Here is an 18,026-nt window from a genome sequence, read left to right on the forward strand (position 1 = left end):
GACATGGAGGTGTGGCTAAACACTCACTACATCTGACATCAGACATAGGGGGAGGGGCTAGGGGGCTGCTACAGCCAGGTAGAACAGAGTTTTTGATTGTGTGAATGACCTCAGTGTGTTGTCCTTTAACATGGGCTTAAATCCCTGCCCAGGGCTAGGCATAATTTTTTTCCTTAACTAACCTTAAAGGGTTGTTGCTAGATTAAAAGGGGGCATGTCTGCTGCCCTGAGCTCCTTGTGGGGAGGCTGGAATAGATGTGTAACATCATAGTGATTATGGGTATAAAATGAAGCCACTCACCAAATTCACAGCTATGAGTTTTGTTGTAAATTAGACCCATTGGGATATTCCAGCCAGCAGTTCTCCCAACACCAGTGTGGCAGGATTTCTTTCCTTTCAGGTTATTCCAGTTGATGTCAGTATCTGTTTTCTTGACAACAGCTACAGCAAAGTAGCTTTCAGGAACTGGAAATGGAGAAAGAAAGCGAAGGTAAGAACCAAAATTAAGTACTACTGTTATGCACATATTTGAAACAAATCTATAGATGACAATCGTAAGAATTCTTTGTTCATGGACCAGCTTGAAAACCAGGTTTGCCAAGCACTAGACCAATGAACTTATCCCACAGCTCCATCCTGAAACATAAATATAGTATGGCAGTGACCTAACACTAAACAATTTAGTCTGGAATTGATGGAATTGTTGCACTCGCTTTTTATGGAGAATCTAGATTATGTTGTTTCTGAGTCATTTAATTTCCAGTGTTTTCTGTGTTGTTCTTGTGAGTCTTTTTTTTTTTTTTTTTTTTTTTTTGGGTAGACCTGGATTCTGGCAATTGTTTTAATTTAAAACATAACTGTAGTGCCAAGTTTGTCCAGTGTGGATTGGCAAAACACTACTAAGGATTTTTTTAGGGCAACTATGCCTTTAATTAAAAGCTTCTTGCTTGCAGGTTCTGCCCCTGTTAATGCTTTCTGTTGTGCAGTTGGAGGATTGCTGAGGCTGGTTGATTGCCCCTTGAAGGCAGGCAATGCTAGCTAGATGAATCAATTGCCTGATTCAGTGTTAAGGCAATTTCATATTGTTTTCATTATTTTATGGAGATATAGTGCTATTTCACTATAAAACAAAGAAAATAAAGTCTCTCTCACCCAAAAGGAACTGACACAAGGAAGCAATTAAGAGAATATATTCAAAGGGCAATCAACAGGCTATTCAGCAGTAATCGCTGACTAGTGAAGAAATGAAAAGGGCAGAACTGACAAGGAGGACATTTTTAATTAATGTTGCAGGGGGACTTTACTGAATGGGACTGGCTACTTAGTAAACATCATAGAAGGGTCTTTGCTATGGGAATGGGCATTGCTGGACATAGTGGTGTGTGGAAACAGAATTTCTATTCCACTTATGGAATAACATAAGAAGAGCCTTGCTGAATCAGGCCCAAGGCCTATCTATTCCAGCCTGTCTAGTCCAGCATCCTGTTGTCACACAGTGGCCCACCAGATGTATCTAAGAAAACTCCCCAGCAGGAGATAAAGGCATGCCCTCACTCTTGCTGTTGCCCCCCACAACTGGTATTCAGAAGCATCCTGCCTCTGAGCCTGGAGGTAGTTATAGCTATCAAGACTAATAGCAATTGTTAGACCTGTCCTCCATGAATTTGTCAAAGCCCCTTTTAAAGCCATCCAAGCAGGTGGCCATCCCAGCCATATCCCATGGCAGAGAATTCCATAGCTTAATAATGTGCTGTGTGGGAAAGTACTTCTTTTTGTCAGTCCTAAATTTCCTGGCAATCAGTTTCATGGGATGACCCATGTTCACTTAAAGTGGCAGATTAGTCAATACAGCAAATTGGTGGGGGTAGGTGTCCCATGCATGTCAGCTGCCTGTGCGAGCCCTCTGGAGCGTATTCCCAGCCAGCGTTTGCTGGCTGGGTGCATTTCATTTCCCTTCCTCTCCCTCCAACGTGTCTTGACACAAGGGGTGTGGCCAATGCAGAGGATGGGCGTGCCAACCCTGGCAGAGCTTCCCAGTCAGCGGTTCGTGGAGTCACTGACTGGGAACTCCTTTCCCTGCCTTCTTGAGAAATCCTGGCTGGCTGGGCTTTCTCCACAGCACAGCCAGCATTTCGGTGAAACACTGGCTGGGAAGAAGAGGGGCATGCCTCACGCTCCCAGCTGGTGAGCACTTCATTCACTGGCTGGGGATGAGAGGGGGCAAGGGGGCACCCTGGCTGAGGGGGTGCCCTGGTGGCCGGGGGATAGTCCACCCTTGCTCTACGGTCCCTATGCACCTGACCAGGAGCAGGGCTTGGGCCAGCCTGCTTGTAGCTAATTGTAGGAACACAATACCACAGAAGCACTAAAGGACCCTATTGTGAAAGCAACTTTAGTCCCACTGGCTTTCTCCCCCCCCCCTACACACAGAGGGGACAGAAGGGTACAGACATTCTCAAAAAACATTGATAGTACCTTCCTTCTATGCCTGTATGCCCCATCTCTCAGTCTAACTTGCCTTGTAGGGTTGTTGTGAGGATAAAATGTGTGTGCGGGATGTCTATGCATGTCACCCTTTGTTCCTTGGAAGAAAGGCAGGATGAAACAACAACAACAACAACAACAACCTACCTTTTCTTGGTGTTGTTCGATCTGAACACACGGCACTGTCTTCTGTAATGAGGAAAAAGAAAGAGGTTTGAGAGAAAATCCTTCATGGCCAAACCACTCCATTTTCACAAGGGCGTGACAGCAATACGAGTAAGGCCAATTGTGCTCACAGCCCTGAGGGACAAAAGCAACACCTTCCAAAAGTGTATAATGAGAGAGAGAGTCCGAAAAAGCCAGCCACACTTGGATGGATTGCCCAGCATTCTAATTTGGGCTGACAAGATATTCTAACTATATTACACAGTAGCTCATGAAAGGAGGAAAACTATGCCAAGTAGTCCCGTTGAAATTAAAAGGGGACAACTTTGAATAATCTCCCTCAACATGTCAGCCACTAACTATAACAGAGGATGGTGGGGCACCTCAGGCTTGCAGCTCAGATAAAAGAGCACCACCCGATTTCCATTGGGCCCCTTGCAATTCTTGTCCCATCTTGCTTTGGCACAACCACAGATCTGTCTCAGTAGGGTAGGACATTAAGACAGCAGAGCTTCTAAAAGATATGAGGCAGGCTTATCTTGTGAAAGTTTCAGTGGAGAAGCATGATGGCTGGAGTAGCATAACCATGCACAGCCATCCAAGTCCCTGAACTGCTGACTAAGCCATATTGTCAAGAAGACCAACTCCTTTGGATCCCAATGGAACAGTCAGCACGAATTTGATCCCAAAACTTTAGTACAAAGAGGTCTTGGTTTCCTGTCCTGTCCCTCTGTCTCTGCTTCACTTTCAGAAGAGACGGGGCAGGGCAGGAAACAAAAGTTCATCCTCGCTTTCTTTTTTATTTTTGCCTACTACAGTGAAAGGAAAAGCTTATTCTGTTCCATTTCTCCAGTCCCTGCTTGCTTAAGGAGAACATGTGTCTTTGTTCTCAGTAATGGTGAGACGGTGGGTGTATATGAGAATGGTGGGTGTATAGCTCTGTATTCTCATTCATGTGCATGCATGTATGCAACAGAGAGATTAGTATCCAAAATGTATAGCAGCCACTTTTCACTTTATGTTTTAGAGACATGAAGAGCTAGAAAGGCAATGCCTATTTCAGAAGATACTTTTGGCAAATAACTTCAGCAGAAAACCATGAACTGCAAGACACTGAACACAATTGTGCAGCTCAGGTGATCCTCCTCAGAGGTTAGCCACATGCCTTTTAATTCTCATTTTACATAGGCTCTTAACTTCCTGTTGATAGGGCTCCCATATGGAACAGAGGACAGGTCTCCTGTACTTTTAACAGATGCACAGGAGAGGGAATTTCTGCAGATGCCACTCTTTTCTTCTTGCATGCCAAGCGGCACCTGCTGAAATCAGTGGCATAGCGAGGGCAGAGAGAGCTTGTGTTCAATGCACGAACTGTTGGAGATGGAGTTCCGGTGCATCAACCTTTTGCACCACTATCCTAACAACCACTAGGGGCACTGGGAATAGAGGTAGTTAGTGAGAGTCTCCTTACCTGTCCCTGCTTTACCTCTACTCTATGACCCCTCCTTGACTCCTCAGGTATTTCCTGTGGGGAGTCAGTCCACTTCCTTTCCTCTTGGGGAGTAGATGTAAATGTCTCTCTCTCTCTCCATCTATCCATTATGTAGCCTTTAGGCAGAACTAGGTCATTACTATCCAGAATGTACTTCACCAATAAACCTGTTTAGTTTAGATTGTAATACAGTCTCCATGTGTGTTCTTTAGATGACTGCAGCAACAAAACTCTGCACTCTACTCTGTAACTGGGGTGGGCAGCTTCCTTTGTGGGCACTTTGAATGACAATATCCAACATGAACATGGGCGGCCCCTCTGCCCTCGGGAGGTGTAGCCTTGCCCCACAGGGCCCACTCACCCACAGCCAGGCCACATGCCACTCCTGCCGTCCCTTCACACACCTCTCCCCCCGTCCCCACGCCAGGCTCCTCCCAGCCAGTGGGATGCAGGAAGGGCCCATTCAGGGCTTTCCAGCTACCCACCAGCCTGGTGAGCAGGAGTGGCACACGAGGTGGTGGCAAGGTGAGCAAGTGAGTGGGTGGGCAACAGTGGGAAGGGTGAGAGTGAGGCAGCCCCAGAGGCAGGGCAGTGCGTGTTCTTTGGACGCACCTGCCCAATTAAAGCTCTGCCCCTGCCTGAAATTCCCTCTTCTGTGCATCTGTTAAAGGTACAGGAGACCTATCCTGTTTTCTATATGGCAGCCCTAGCTGTTGAGCATCATATCTGACACTATCCCTGGCTACCATGAGGAGGAAAATGAATCAGACATTATCTATTGACATTAAAAGAATAGGTTAGGCAACGCTTTGACTACTTTCCCTCGTCATGTCAGCCCCTAGGTCTATCTACATCAGGCTCTGGTTAACAGACAAATGCATTGTTGAAAATTTGACCTTCTGAAGTGTAATGCTGGCAAGCCAGCAGGTAAGAATATAAGCACAGCCCTGCTGAATCAGGCCTGAGGCCTATCTAGTCCAAATCCTGTTTCACACAGTGGCCCACCAGATGCCTCTGAGAAGCCCACAGGCAAGAGCTAGGGCATGACCTCTCTCCCGATGTTGCTCCCCTGCAACTGGTATTGAGAGGCATCGTGCCTCTGAGGCTGGAGGCGGCCCACAGCCACCAGACTAGTAGCCATTGATAACCCTGTCCTCCATGAATTTGTTTAAGTCCCCTTTAAAGCCATCCAAACTAGTGGCCATCACCCCATCCCATGACAAAGAATCCCATGGATTAATTGTGCAAAAAGGTACTTCCTCTTGTCAGTCCTAAATTTCCTGACCTTGCGTTTCATGGGATGACCCCGGTTCTTGATCTGCTGTGTGCTCTCGGATGTTGTGCTTTTGTACAAGAACACCAATACTTCAAGAAGCAGAGAGAGGTCAAGCAACATATTTCCAATCTAAGTAGCACTTTTGGAGTGCAGGTGCACTATTTGAAGTATTGGTGCTCTTGTACAGAGGCAGAGGCAGGTCCTCCAAGCACAGGCAGGTCTGCCAAGAGCCTGCAGCATCACAGGAGGCGCTGCAGTGCCTGGGGATTTCTGACACTGGGGACTTAACTATTTAGGACTGAACTTCCTGTTGTTCAAGGGAGTAGCCATTTTTCTGAACACTTCTCTACTTGCTTTTAAAAAATGTGCATTTGGGAATGTAATGCCAGAAGCATCCCTCAGCAGCATGAGTATGTGAATGAGACGAGTGAGTGAGTGAGTGCCATCAAGTCGGTGTCGACTCTTAGCAACCACATAGATAGATTCTCTCCAGGATGATATGTCTTCAATTTGGCCTTTAAGGTTTCTCAGTGGTGCATTGATTGCTGTCATAAGTGAGACTATAATTGTGTATATATCAAAGAACAAATGCCTCTAAGAGTGTGGGCACAAATATTTTGTGTGCGTGCTTCAGTGTTAGCAATGCATTCTACAAGCCAGACAAAAGATTCCTGATGGCTGTGTGAATGAACACAGCCATGACAGACTGACTCTGGTCACTTAGAATCCACAGTATGTAGAAGTGCCCACTCCATCAAGCCCAACTTTTGTCCAAATCTGGAAGCTGGAGTGAAATCTGAAGGCTGGAGCACATACTACCATGCACTTTGGCAGAGCAGATGTGGCCGAGTGTCCATTTGTATACTTACTGTAGACTTCTGCCATCACTGGTAACAAACCACACTCTCCTGCCACATAGATGTGTCCTCCATCCAGGGTCAGAGCATCAGCTTCACCTTTCTGCAAAGAAAATCATGTCTCTATTTAGAAAATGTTTTTTATAGGCAAGGGAGAGGGAATGCTGGATTGGGACCAAAGCCAGTTGGGTGTTTGTTAAAAACCCCAAAACATTGTGAGCAGAATCCATGGGGAGTTTCTTTACTTAAATGAAAGTGAGCTGGTTAGATCACAAGGTTGTCCATTTATTTTAGTGGGGCTGTCATGGAAGACCTTCCTTGTGCGAAGGACATGGACATGTGGGCTGTCCTGATTCTTCAGACATTTTTTTGCAACTTGCACACTGTGTCACATTAATCTATACCGACAGGCAACCTTCATGGCAACCTGATGCATGTGTGCTGTGGAAGGAATGGGGTATTGCTTGAAAATATCTGTCCTGTTTGTTTTTCTGATCTCCTGTCGTCTAAATAAATAATGCCCAACACCCTTCACTGTTTTGTCTGCCATTTCCTACAGGCTTCTGCTGTGCCAAGGCAATCTATGCTCCTGGCCTCACAGAAGGGTCAGTTGCACACACATGTAGGGTGTGGCGGCACAGGAACCACAGAGTTAAAGAAAGGCCACTTATTATTCTTTGCCATCCAAATCATTATACCAGTGCAAGCCTAAGAAATAATTGGCAATTAACACAAGCTTGCATAGGGTTGTGCTATTCACTTTCTAAACTCTGCGATATACAACTGTAATCACAGTTAAAGTCTTGTAATAAAAGTCAACGAAGGCCTTGTAGCTTAAGTTCATGCCTAGTGATTACAAGTACAGAGTCTGGAAGTGGACAATAAATATGGACTGTAATCATAAAATATTTTCTAAAGCTCTCTATAAAAACATTTTTGAAAACAGTCCTGTACACAGTTACTCTGCTTAAATCCCATTGGCTGACATACTATGCAACATTATGTACACAATGGAACACAATGTTTGTGCAGTTGCACAAGTGCAAAACTTGTGCAGAGATGTGTGACAATGAGGCCATTCTATATCATTGCCTCACTGTTGTGTGACTCTGCACAATTTTTGCACTTGCACAGTTACACAAACGTTATGTCCCCCACATGTGTAACATTGTGCAGTATGTCAGCCATTGACTTCAGTGGCATTTAACCAACCTAAGTGTGCCGGACAGCGGCTGCAGTCAATTTTCAAAGCAAGTATGAATGCCTATTTGCACATTGTTCATGAGAGAGTACTGAAAATAATGGGGGAACAGCCAGCAGAAGGATGGAAATCAAGCCACATCAGCAGCACTCTAAAGATAATCCAGTTGCCTCAGAACAACCTATTGTATACAAACACAGAATACACACAAGATGATTTTGGAAATCTCTTTTGTGAGTGTTCATCACCCATTTTAGCCCGATTCAGACATTATGCTGTACGAGTGTAAGACATCTGTGCACTCATACACGTTTGTGTGAATGACTATACCTGTGTTCATTTTAAAACTAAACCTGAATAAAGGCCCATCAAATGCATGGTACAGATAGGAAGTGTGCTTCTGTACCTGCATTCAATATAACATGTGAATGACTGTACCTGTGTAGAGAGCCGTACCTCTGTACACTGGTTGTATGAGTGTTGAACATAATGTGTGAATGGGCCTTTTGTTATCAAAGGTTCTGCACATTTCACCCATTTATTTGATGCTACCATTATGGAGACACAGAGACTATTCACACGATGGGAGAAAATTGGGCTAGCGGAGGCTAGCCCGATTTTCTCCCATCGTGAGAACCATCGAGCTCGGCTGAGAGCCCAGTGGTTCTCCAGCGGGTAACCCACTACACTACCCCTGCCCTTAAACCAGGTTTGTGGAGTGAGCGCTCCGCAAACCCAGTTTTTCTAATCGTGTGTTGCCATGACGCGACTCTGTGCCGCAGCAACTCACGAGTAGACCTCTGACCGCGAGGCTTAAAAGCAGCCTCCCGGCTCAGGGGTCTCTCGCGCAGGGCATGCAGGAGCTTCTGGGAACTTCCAAGCCCCCGCCGGCTCCATGACGGAGCTGGCAGTTGTGTGGGCGGCCGCTGCAGCCGCCCAGAGCAGACTGACTGCTCGTGTATGGGGAGAGCGGGCTAAACTCTCCCCACTAACCCTCTTGAGGCGGCTCCCACTGATTGTGGGAACCGCCTCACAATCTACTACAGGGGCCCAGAAGGCATGCATGGGGGAGACTATGGAGTGCCTTGAAGGAAAGGTGGAATAAAAATGAAATAGATATGTGTTACGAGCTCCAAATACAATAGCACCAATGCCTCACCCATACCAATAGAGATGTGTGATGAACACCAAAGCCACACCCAACGGAAGCAAGGAAACCCACAGACACTACTCTTAATGGAGAAGTACATGGGGCAGCATGCTGGCCACCTGAAAAAGCCCTTACTAGGATCTTGATAATGCAGCCCTCTGTAGTGTCAGCTGCAGCACACCCAATGGTATTGTTGCTCAATCCGCTCCACATGTCACACTTTGATTCCTCATTCTTGCCTACAGCACACCATTTGATCTTGTTTGGTGTATCAGTATCAGGTCTTGCTAAGGGAACAGAGAAAAGAAAAAGTCAGTTAGCCAGGAGCTTAGCAATCTCATGAAGTTGCAGATCCATTGCAGACACGGAGAATGCTGACTGCATGACTCCTGCATGCATGCATACACTGCATAATATTCCAGGCAAAATTGCCTCAAATGGCACATGCAAGGCCAGCAAAGCACAGTGGCCGGCATCCAGAGCAACAAACCACATGCAGAATGAGCAAAGTTATGCTAGTACAAGAGGATGACTTAGCTGCACTAAAAAGGGGGGGGGGTTGCAAAACCCCACTATAGCATTCTACTGCTCTTGTGCAAAAGTCCCCATTCAAACAAATGAGGCGTGCTGCAGTTATGCAAGTATTGTGCAACCACATGCAGGCTTGCAGCAGTGCAATACTAGTCTGGAACACAAGCTCCAGACTCAGCACAACTAGCCAGAGCAAAAGCTTTTTGCTAGTCCCATGCCTTCGCACGTGTAGTTCTTTGCTCTGGATGTTGGCCAGCATTAATGACAGGGAACGAAGATCAATCAATCAATCCCTACACTATGAAAAATTGCATCACTCTTGTCATGAAAAGCAGAAACACTTAAAAATCAGGGCTGAAATGTCACTTGGTGCTTAGCAAGAAACCGGCAATAAAACCGGCCTACAATCTCCACAGCTTTACAAGGGTACAAGCTTTACAAGCAAGAGCTCTGTCCTCACAGGGAGGTAGGACTGTAGCTGCATTGCAGTGTAGCTACACAGTCTGGCACATGGGGACGGGGATCAGGAAGTGATTTGCTTTTCATAAGAACAGCCCTGCTGGATCAGGCTCAAGGCCTATTGAGTCCAGCATCCTGTTTCACACAGTGGCCCACCAGATGCCTCTGGGAAGCCCACAGGCAGAGCTTTCCCTACTTTCCTGCCATTGCTCCCCTGCAACTGGTATTTAGCGGCATCCTGCCTCTGAGGCTGAAAGTGACCTATAGCCACCAGACTAGTAGCAATTGATAAAGTGACTTGTCTAAGCCCCTTTTAAAGCCATCCAAGTTAGTGGCCATCACCACATCCCATGGCAGAGAATTCCATAAGTTAATTATACGCTGTGTGAAGAAGTACTTCCTTTTGTCATTCCTAAATTTCCCAACTTCTAGTGTTGTGAGAAAGGGAGAAAAATGTCTCTCTATCCACACTCTTTACTCCATTCATAATTTTATATACCTCTATCATATCTCCCCGTAGTTGCCTCTTTTCCAAACTAAAGAGCCCCAGATGCTGTAGCCTTGCCTTATAAGGAAGCTGCTCCAAGCCTCAGATCATCTTGGTTGCCCTTTTCTGGACCTTTTTCAGTTCTAAAATATCCTTCATAAGATATGGTGACCAGAATTGAACGCCATACTCCAAATGTGGTCATACCATAGATTTGTACCAGGGCATTATAATATTAGCTTTTTTATGTTCAATCACCTTCCTAATGATCCCTGACATGGAATTTGCCTTCTTTACTGCTGCTGTGCATTGAGTTGACACTCAAGCTGTCCACTACGACCCCAAGATCTCTCTCCTGGTCAGTCACCAACAGTGCAGTTCACATCAGCGTATATGTGAAGCTCTTTCCCCACCCTCACCCCACTCCCATATGCATCACTCTCTCTCTCTCTTCTTCTCCAATGTACATCACTTTACACTTGCTTACACTATACCACATCTGCCATTTCATCGTCCACTCCCCCAGTTTGGAGAGATCTTTTTGGAGCACTTCACAATCTCTTTTGGATTTCACTACCCTGAATAGTTTAGTGTCACCTGTAAATTCGGCCACTTCACTGCTAACCCCAACTTCTAGATCATTTATGAACAAATTAAAGAGCACTGGTTCTCTCCCCTCCACGCAGAAGCCCTGTTTGCTCCTAGCAATATGTCCCTGAGGACCAAAAAGGGGCTATTCATTTAGTTCTCTCTTGTGCACGCATACAGTATATATATGTCGAGCATGGTGGCTGTTCTAACGAGAGCAGCCACTGCACTCATGCCCGTGGGCACACTGGGTTGCGCGTGGAGGCGTGGGAGTCCTCCCGCTCCCAGTGTTTCCTGTCGCTGCATGTGTAGACAGCAGCCACTCATCTGCCAGGGAAGGAGGGCAAGCTCCTGTCTTCCCTGCAGCACACCTGCCTTCCCCAGTGAGGATGTGTGAAAGACAAGAGCTTTACCATAAGACTAGTTTCTAGTATGTATATATGTATGTATGTATTATTTAAAATATTTATACCCGCCTTTCCAGTACACTGCTGCTTGGGGCGGCTCACAACAATAAAATAGATACACTATATAATAAAAGTAATACAATTAACCAAATTAAGTAAACAAGTTACAAGTCAGGTTAAAAACCACAAACTGTGAAGTGGGTGTGAAGCATGATGAATTAATAGTCATTATTTATGTCAAGGGATTTCAATGTCTTCCTACAAGGAAGGATGCTGGTTGCAAGAATATTGCACTTTCCAACTGTTCAAACCACAGTATTCTGCTGCTAGGGAAATGTAATATCTCTTTTTCCCCTCCCACTCCCCACACTGAGTTAGCACTGCTGTTCCAAGTCTTATATATGGAATGTGGTTTTGTGAGTATCACCAGCACCTATTGATTGGGACATCTTTAGCAACCAGTGACACAGTTCTTCCCTTAACTATGCCTGTACTGCTTTGTGAGCGGTGGGAGAAAGTAGCTGTGTATGTGATGTGTGTTTACTTCACTGATAGCTGAGTGTTCTTTCATTGTACCATTCAAATACAGGAACACTCATCTGGCTTTTAGAAAAGACAGCTTGACTCTGCAATTTTTCCTTCTAAAGAGGTTTCAGAAGAGTGAAGTCAGTGGAATGTCACATTTATATCAGCACTGCCAACAGTTGTCTCCATTTCACGAGATCTTTTTCTTTCTTTCCATACACGGATGCTCCTTAGCAGGCTGAGTTATTCATGCTGATTCTTTGCTTACCTACTCTGAGGTTCTGGATATCATTATAGTATTTGCCAAGGTAGAGCTGAGCGTCCATCAAATCAGGGACCTTTTTAAATTTGATAGCAGAGTCCTTAAACATGAGATCTTTCCCCTGCGGGGAGCCAAAAACCTGGCACTGCCCTTTTGCGGCTTGTTTCTAGGTGGGGAGAAAAAATGATTCAGTGAGGAGAAGGAAGAAGAAAGCAGGTGAACCAAATGAGATTTTAGCAAAGAGTTAATTGTGCCTTTTCGCTGCCTCCTTGGCGCTTTCCAGACTAGCCGCTCAAAAGCGGCAAAATGCTCCGTTCAAAACGTAAAACCTGAAGGGGGAGCAGTCTCGCAAAAACTAAAAACCCACGAAAACAACACCTTTTTTATGCCGGATAAACAACATCATAGCACTAAGAGAGCCAGCGTGGTGTCGTGGTTAGAATGCTGGACTAGGACCAGGGAGACCTGAGTTCAAATCCCCATTCAGCCATGAAACTAGCTGGGTGACTTTGGGCCAGTCACTTCTCTCTTAGCCTAACCTACTTCACAGGGTTGTTGTGAAAGAGAAACTCAAGTATGTAGTACACCGCTCTGGGCTCCTTGGAGGAAGAGCAGGATATAAATGTAAAAAAATTAATAAAGTTATAGCAATTAAATTTGAAACAAGGCATCCAACATATGAAGGGCAACCTGGCACTTTTGTCAGAACTGCAGTGTCATGACACACTTCAGAGGTGTGTCGTGACCCCATTGCAGGGTCTAGTCTGGAAAGCGCCCTTGTTCCACCTCTTGTCCAAAGGTCTCCTGCTCCATTTCTGACCACACAGTCTGCTGCACATTTGCCCCTGAAGGTGTAAATCAAGTAAGAGGCCAGAGTTTTCCTAGAAGCCTTCACATTTCATACTAACTGCAGACTCCTTGAAGGGATCCTGCATTCATATGTAGTGGGGATGCCCAAAGGTAGCTAAATACTGAGAGGATGTCTTTCAGGAAGTGGCAACCATTATAAGACAAAAACTCTCTCCAGACCCCACAAGTAGCTCTATTGTCAATTTCTGACCATATAGATTTTTCAGACTACCTCCATGACAATTTAATAATACTTATTCTGGAAGCAGCTAGAACAGAAATTGATTTGCATTGGAGGACAGGTGACATGGGGGGTCACTGAACGTATGATACGCTAGAATATGGGCCATTGCATTTCATTGCAGGGAAAAAATCACACAACAACTAAGAATAGCTAAGAGAATAACCAAGCAGGATTAAGTTCCTTAATACATGGCTTGCCTTCATTACCCATGTCAACAATACACATGATTGCCCAAGACCACCTTTTAGTTGAAGTTCTTTTTGGCAGGATATGTTGGGATAGGAAGTGTCAGAGATGATTATGCTGTTTGAGACTATATTCTTATTTTGCACCAATGACACTCATAAAACAAATGATATATCAGTTAATTTATTTGGCAATATGTACCCACAACTGATACGTTACTACAATTACGTATCCTTGTGACTGGAATGCTCTGTATTCTGCATCAGGTTTTATTTGCAATGAAGTTATTTTCTTATTTTCATTTTGTAAAATGTTTCAATGTTATGAAAAACATTCAATAGCGATTTTTTTAACCTAATTGCAGACTCCCTCCTGGACCTTCTTTACAGAAGCAAGCCCACCAACATCTGGAAACTGAGCGTCTTCTAGACATAACATCAATAACCTTCTAAGCTAGTTGATGAAAGCATGAGACAAGGCCTTCTCACACCCAGAATGTAAAAATACCTCACCTGGGCATTTTCCAGGCTAGCTGCTAGAACAGCAGCAAAATGCCTCTGTTTGGGCAAGTTGCATTTGGAACATAAACAGCAGGGGGAGCAGTCTTGCAGCAACTAACAACCCGAAAAAACAGCAGCTTTTCCACACTGGATGTACGACATCCTTGTGATTTTATTCTCAACGAGGCACTGGAAATGTGAACGGTCCCCTGCTGTCCAAGTAGGGACTGCAGTGTCACGATGCAGGAAGTGTAGAAGCACACTTCCGAGATACGTCCTGACCCCGTTGTAGGGTCTAGTCTGGAAAGCGCCCTGGGAGAAGCATCTGGCCTCTTCAGCTACTGTCTAGATCCTCTGATTCCTGATCATCTACTCAACTTGACCCTTGGCATGATGTTCCTGGCTCTCCCAGACCTGGCTTTGGGCTTGTGTCCCCTAGTGACTGCTACCTAGAGCTCAGTTACCTAACACGTTATAAACCATTAAATGCTTCTGCAGACTGGATATGCATGTCAAAAGTATATCCTTTACTTAAAAGCTGTGTGTGTGTATGTGTGTGTGTGTGTGTGTGTGTGTGTGTGTGTGTGTGTATGTGTGTGTGATAACGTTGTGATAGTTATGTGGAGGTGTAAAAAAGCAAACTACTGTTTACACTATAATCCAGTATACTCAAGAAGAGGCCTTTAAATTTCACTGAGAAACCCAGAAAAATACCTGTGCTGCATTGAGTAATTGCCAGATTTCTTCAGCTCGCCCATCAGTCGTCCGTGCCATCACAGCATGAGCAGGAATTTTCGCCATGTAACATGATTTATACTCTTCAATAGACTTCGTGCCACTGCAGGGACAGAGCAGCTCATATTGGTTCTTTTCTTCTGGAGGAAGGTCTGCGAGGGAGGAGGAGTGACAGTGAGATGTACAGCCAGAAGGTAAGATACCCTTGACTCAGAAAGCTGAGAAATAGGAAACCGTGACTAAGGAAAGACAATGTGGGTGACAATCCACCTTTCCATAAAACTGCTCCAAGCTCAGAGGTGCACCTAGGTAATTTTGAAGCCTGGACCTAAAGGCCTTTGGAGGCCCCCCTCCCCGCTGCAAGCTAAGCATCACCCCCACCCCACACACACACACAGAGTATTTTTAGCAGGTGAGATCTTAAGGGCACAAACAGCAACTGAACTCACAAGGATGTAAGAATGTAAAACAGGTATATTTATGCAAGTATGCATTAACAGAAACATTTCAACACACAACTGAACATATTCTCTTTCTACCTATTTCTTTCCCCACTCACCCCTCTGTTTCTAATCCACCCAGCACATGTCATAATCGCACTTGGCTGCCTGGCGCCGGGTGGGCTAGCAGCAACCACACTACCCAGGACAGACATAAGAGGGCTTGGGGGCCCCCAGGGGGTGTGGAGGCCCTGGACTTTGGCCCCAAAGTCCAGGGGTAAGAGCGCCACTGTCCAAGCTGCCTGTAATGCAAGCCCATCTCCAAGGACAAATACTATAATCTCATTCATAGCATTCATCTTCACTGTACTGATTTCTATAACACTTTAAAAAAAATCATGAATGAAGTCAGCTAGGGTGCAGGAATGGGGGGTGGGGGCATCATTCACATATAACTCATAGGAAATTGTGGCACATAGATACGGACTAGGAATATGATTCATCTAAATGTGTCGTGGAATCTGGCCATTGCTGTCTTGCAGAACTCTGGCCTGAAACAGCTATCGTTAAACTTTAATGTATACACACACAGAGACACACACACCAATGTGACCACCTAATCTAACTCCATAGCCATGTGCCCTGCATTTGCCTTTGCATTGGGGATGGGGCCATAGCTCAGTGGCAAAGCATCTGTCCTGAATGCAAAAGGTCCCAGCTTCAGTCCCTAGCAGGAAACCTTAGAGAGCTGCTACCAGTCAGAGTAGACAAATAATAACTAGATGGACCAATGGTCTGACTCAATATAAGGCAGCACCCTCAATTCCATTTGAAATATGGCATGTAGCGCACATTTAAAAAAAGAAAAAAGTGTGTGTGGGGGAAACACCCACAGTGCTCAAATGGCACTGAGGATAACCAGAAATCTAATGAGGAAGGTGTGAATGATTTCCTAGGTAAGGAAATGATGAAGCCTGGTTATAGGGCTTAACCTCCTGAACGCCACTGCACGAGTTAAAATCACGCCTCTTCAAAAAGACAAAGAAGTGCCATGGCCATCTGCACTTGAGGAGATTGCACTACTATTCCATTCCTTCAAATTTTCTGCAGTCTCAAAAGAGGTAGATATATCATGGGGATGCCCTAGGAAAGACACAGGATATGGGCAGCATCATACAGATGCCCCATAAAAACTACATGAACAAAGAGTGGCAATGAGTACATCACTCATCTGTAAATCCCCTCAGTAGACATGGCACCAAATTATGGTTGCGACTTAAGCCCTATTAAAATATAATGTTGTACATGCGTACCTATGTATACATTTTGTGTGAATGACTATAGATGTGTTCATTTTTAATATGAATCTGGATATAGGCCCTCTCACATGCAGGGTACACATAGGAACTATATAACTGTATATGCACTGAACATAATGCACTGTGCCACCCAAAAATATGTCCCTGAGGGTTGTACAGCCCTCAGGTTCATATTTTTGCGGGGTGCAAAACACTCCAAGAGTGAAGAAGTTGGCAAAAATCCCCTCTCCCCTTTGTGCAACCACTGCTACAGAGCTAAGGAGATTCTTAGCAACTGGGACACTTCTCCCCAGTGTGTGGGCATGTGTTTAGTGGGATCAGCCAATGTGTGAATAAATACATGCATACATATTTGTATGTAGATACACTCTACTCAGATTGTATGTGCATTGCATGCATTAAACAGTGTGTATGTTTATTGATTAATTGATTGTTAAATTTATATAACGCCTTTCATTAAAAACAACCCTAAGGCGGTTCACATAGAAAAATTAAAATAAGATGATAAAAATTACACAATTAAAATATTAAGCTAAAATATAAAAACAGAGAGCTAACTAAAAAGATGTAAAAACACATGCATAAAATAACCATACAAAATACAAAGAAGAAGCAGTGGAGAAAATCACATGAAAGCCTGAGTAAAAAGCCAAGTTTTCACATGCTTTCTAAAAGCCATGATGGAGACCGAGGAGTGAATAGCCACCGGGAGAGCATTCCAAAGTCTGGGGACAGCGACAGAGAAGGCCCTGTCCCGCATGCATGACAGCCAAGCCTCCCTCATTGTTAGCACCCGGAGCAGAGCCCCTTCTGATGACCTTGTCAAGCAGGCAGCAACCCTTGGGAGCAGGTGGTCCCTCAGGTATCCAGAGCCCAAACTGTTAAGGGCTTTAAAGGTCAAAACCAGCACCTTGAATTGGACCTGGAAACAAACTGGCAGCCAGTGCAACTCTTTCAAAATGGGTGTGATGTGATCCCAGCGGGCGGCTCCAGATAAAATCCTAGCTGCCGCATTTTGCACTAGCTGCAATTTCCGAATAGTCTTCAAGGGCAGCCCCACATAAAGCACATTACTGTAATCCAGCCATGGTGTGACTAAGGTGTGGGTAACTGTGGCACACACACAGAGTACAAAAAGATGACTGACAACAGAGAGTTAGAGGAAACCAAATTCAAGTTGAATATTTCGGCTTATGCCTTCATCAGCTGGACAAATTGATTTAAAACAAACAAACACACATACAACTCACAAGGCAGCAGTTAAGATTGCTGTGTTAGCAGAGCTCCAGGGCTGGGTGCTTTCCAGACTAGCTGCTCAGCAGCAGCAAAATGCCTCCGTTCAGGCAAGTTGCATTTGAAACATAAACAGCAGGGGGGAAAGTCTTGCAGCAACTAACAACCCCAAATGACAGCAAATTTTTTATGCCAGATATATGACGTCCTAGCTCTATATTGCAGTGATTAAATTCAAAACAAGGCATTAGAAATGTGAATGGCACCCTGCTGTCCACATAGGGACTGCAATGTCAGTGTGGAAGCACACTTCCGGGATATATCCTGACCCCGTTGTAGGGTCTAGTCTGGAAAGTGCCCAGGTGACAGGAAAAGAATGATGGACAGATGTTGCATATGGATTTTATGTAAGACTATGGTTGTCTACACACACACACACACACACACACACACACACACACCACATCAGTGATGCAATAATGCAGCATGCAAACAGTTGCTTCACAGTATACCTGCTAACTGGCCAAAGGGGCACCTTTCAAAGTAACAATTCTCTTATTAATATGAAGTGGAGGGAGAGCAACTGGCCCTATTCAGCCCCAGCACAGTACTTTCCAGTCGCTCTTGCTGGTGTC

At 44.9% G+C, this 18,026-nt stretch overlaps 1 protein-coding gene and 1 long non-coding RNA gene across 2 annotated transcripts in view; one reads left to right on the forward strand and one right to left on the reverse strand.

The window, feature by feature from the left end:
* TF (transferrin) overlaps nt 1–18,026 on the reverse strand; it is a 45,550-nt gene that overhangs the window by 12,607 nt on the left and 14,917 nt on the right. The window contains exons 7-12 of the mRNA XM_053311079.1: nt 14,379–14,551; nt 11,892–12,051; nt 8,762–8,913; nt 6,288–6,378; nt 2,633–2,674; nt 302–466 (exon numbers count right to left, since the gene is read on the reverse strand). Of these exons, the coding sequence (XP_053167054.1) occupies nt 302–466; nt 2,633–2,674; nt 6,288–6,378; nt 8,762–8,913; nt 11,892–12,051; nt 14,379–14,551 (783 nt within the window). The remainder of the gene's footprint in view (nt 1–301; nt 467–2,632; nt 2,675–6,287; nt 6,379–8,761; nt 8,914–11,891; nt 12,052–14,378; nt 14,552–18,026) is intronic.
* On the forward strand, nt 352–14,162 carry LOC128351497 (uncharacterized). Its single transcript, XR_008319803.1, has 3 exons — nt 352–491; nt 3,678–3,802; nt 13,529–14,162. It is a non-coding gene; the product is annotated as an uncharacterized LOC128351497 (long non-coding RNA).

Source organism: Hemicordylus capensis, chromosome 3 (assembly GCF_027244095.1).
Source record: "Hemicordylus capensis ecotype Gifberg chromosome 3, rHemCap1.1.pri, whole genome shotgun sequence".
NCBI lineage: Eukaryota > Metazoa > Chordata > Lepidosauria > Squamata > Cordylidae > Hemicordylus > Hemicordylus capensis.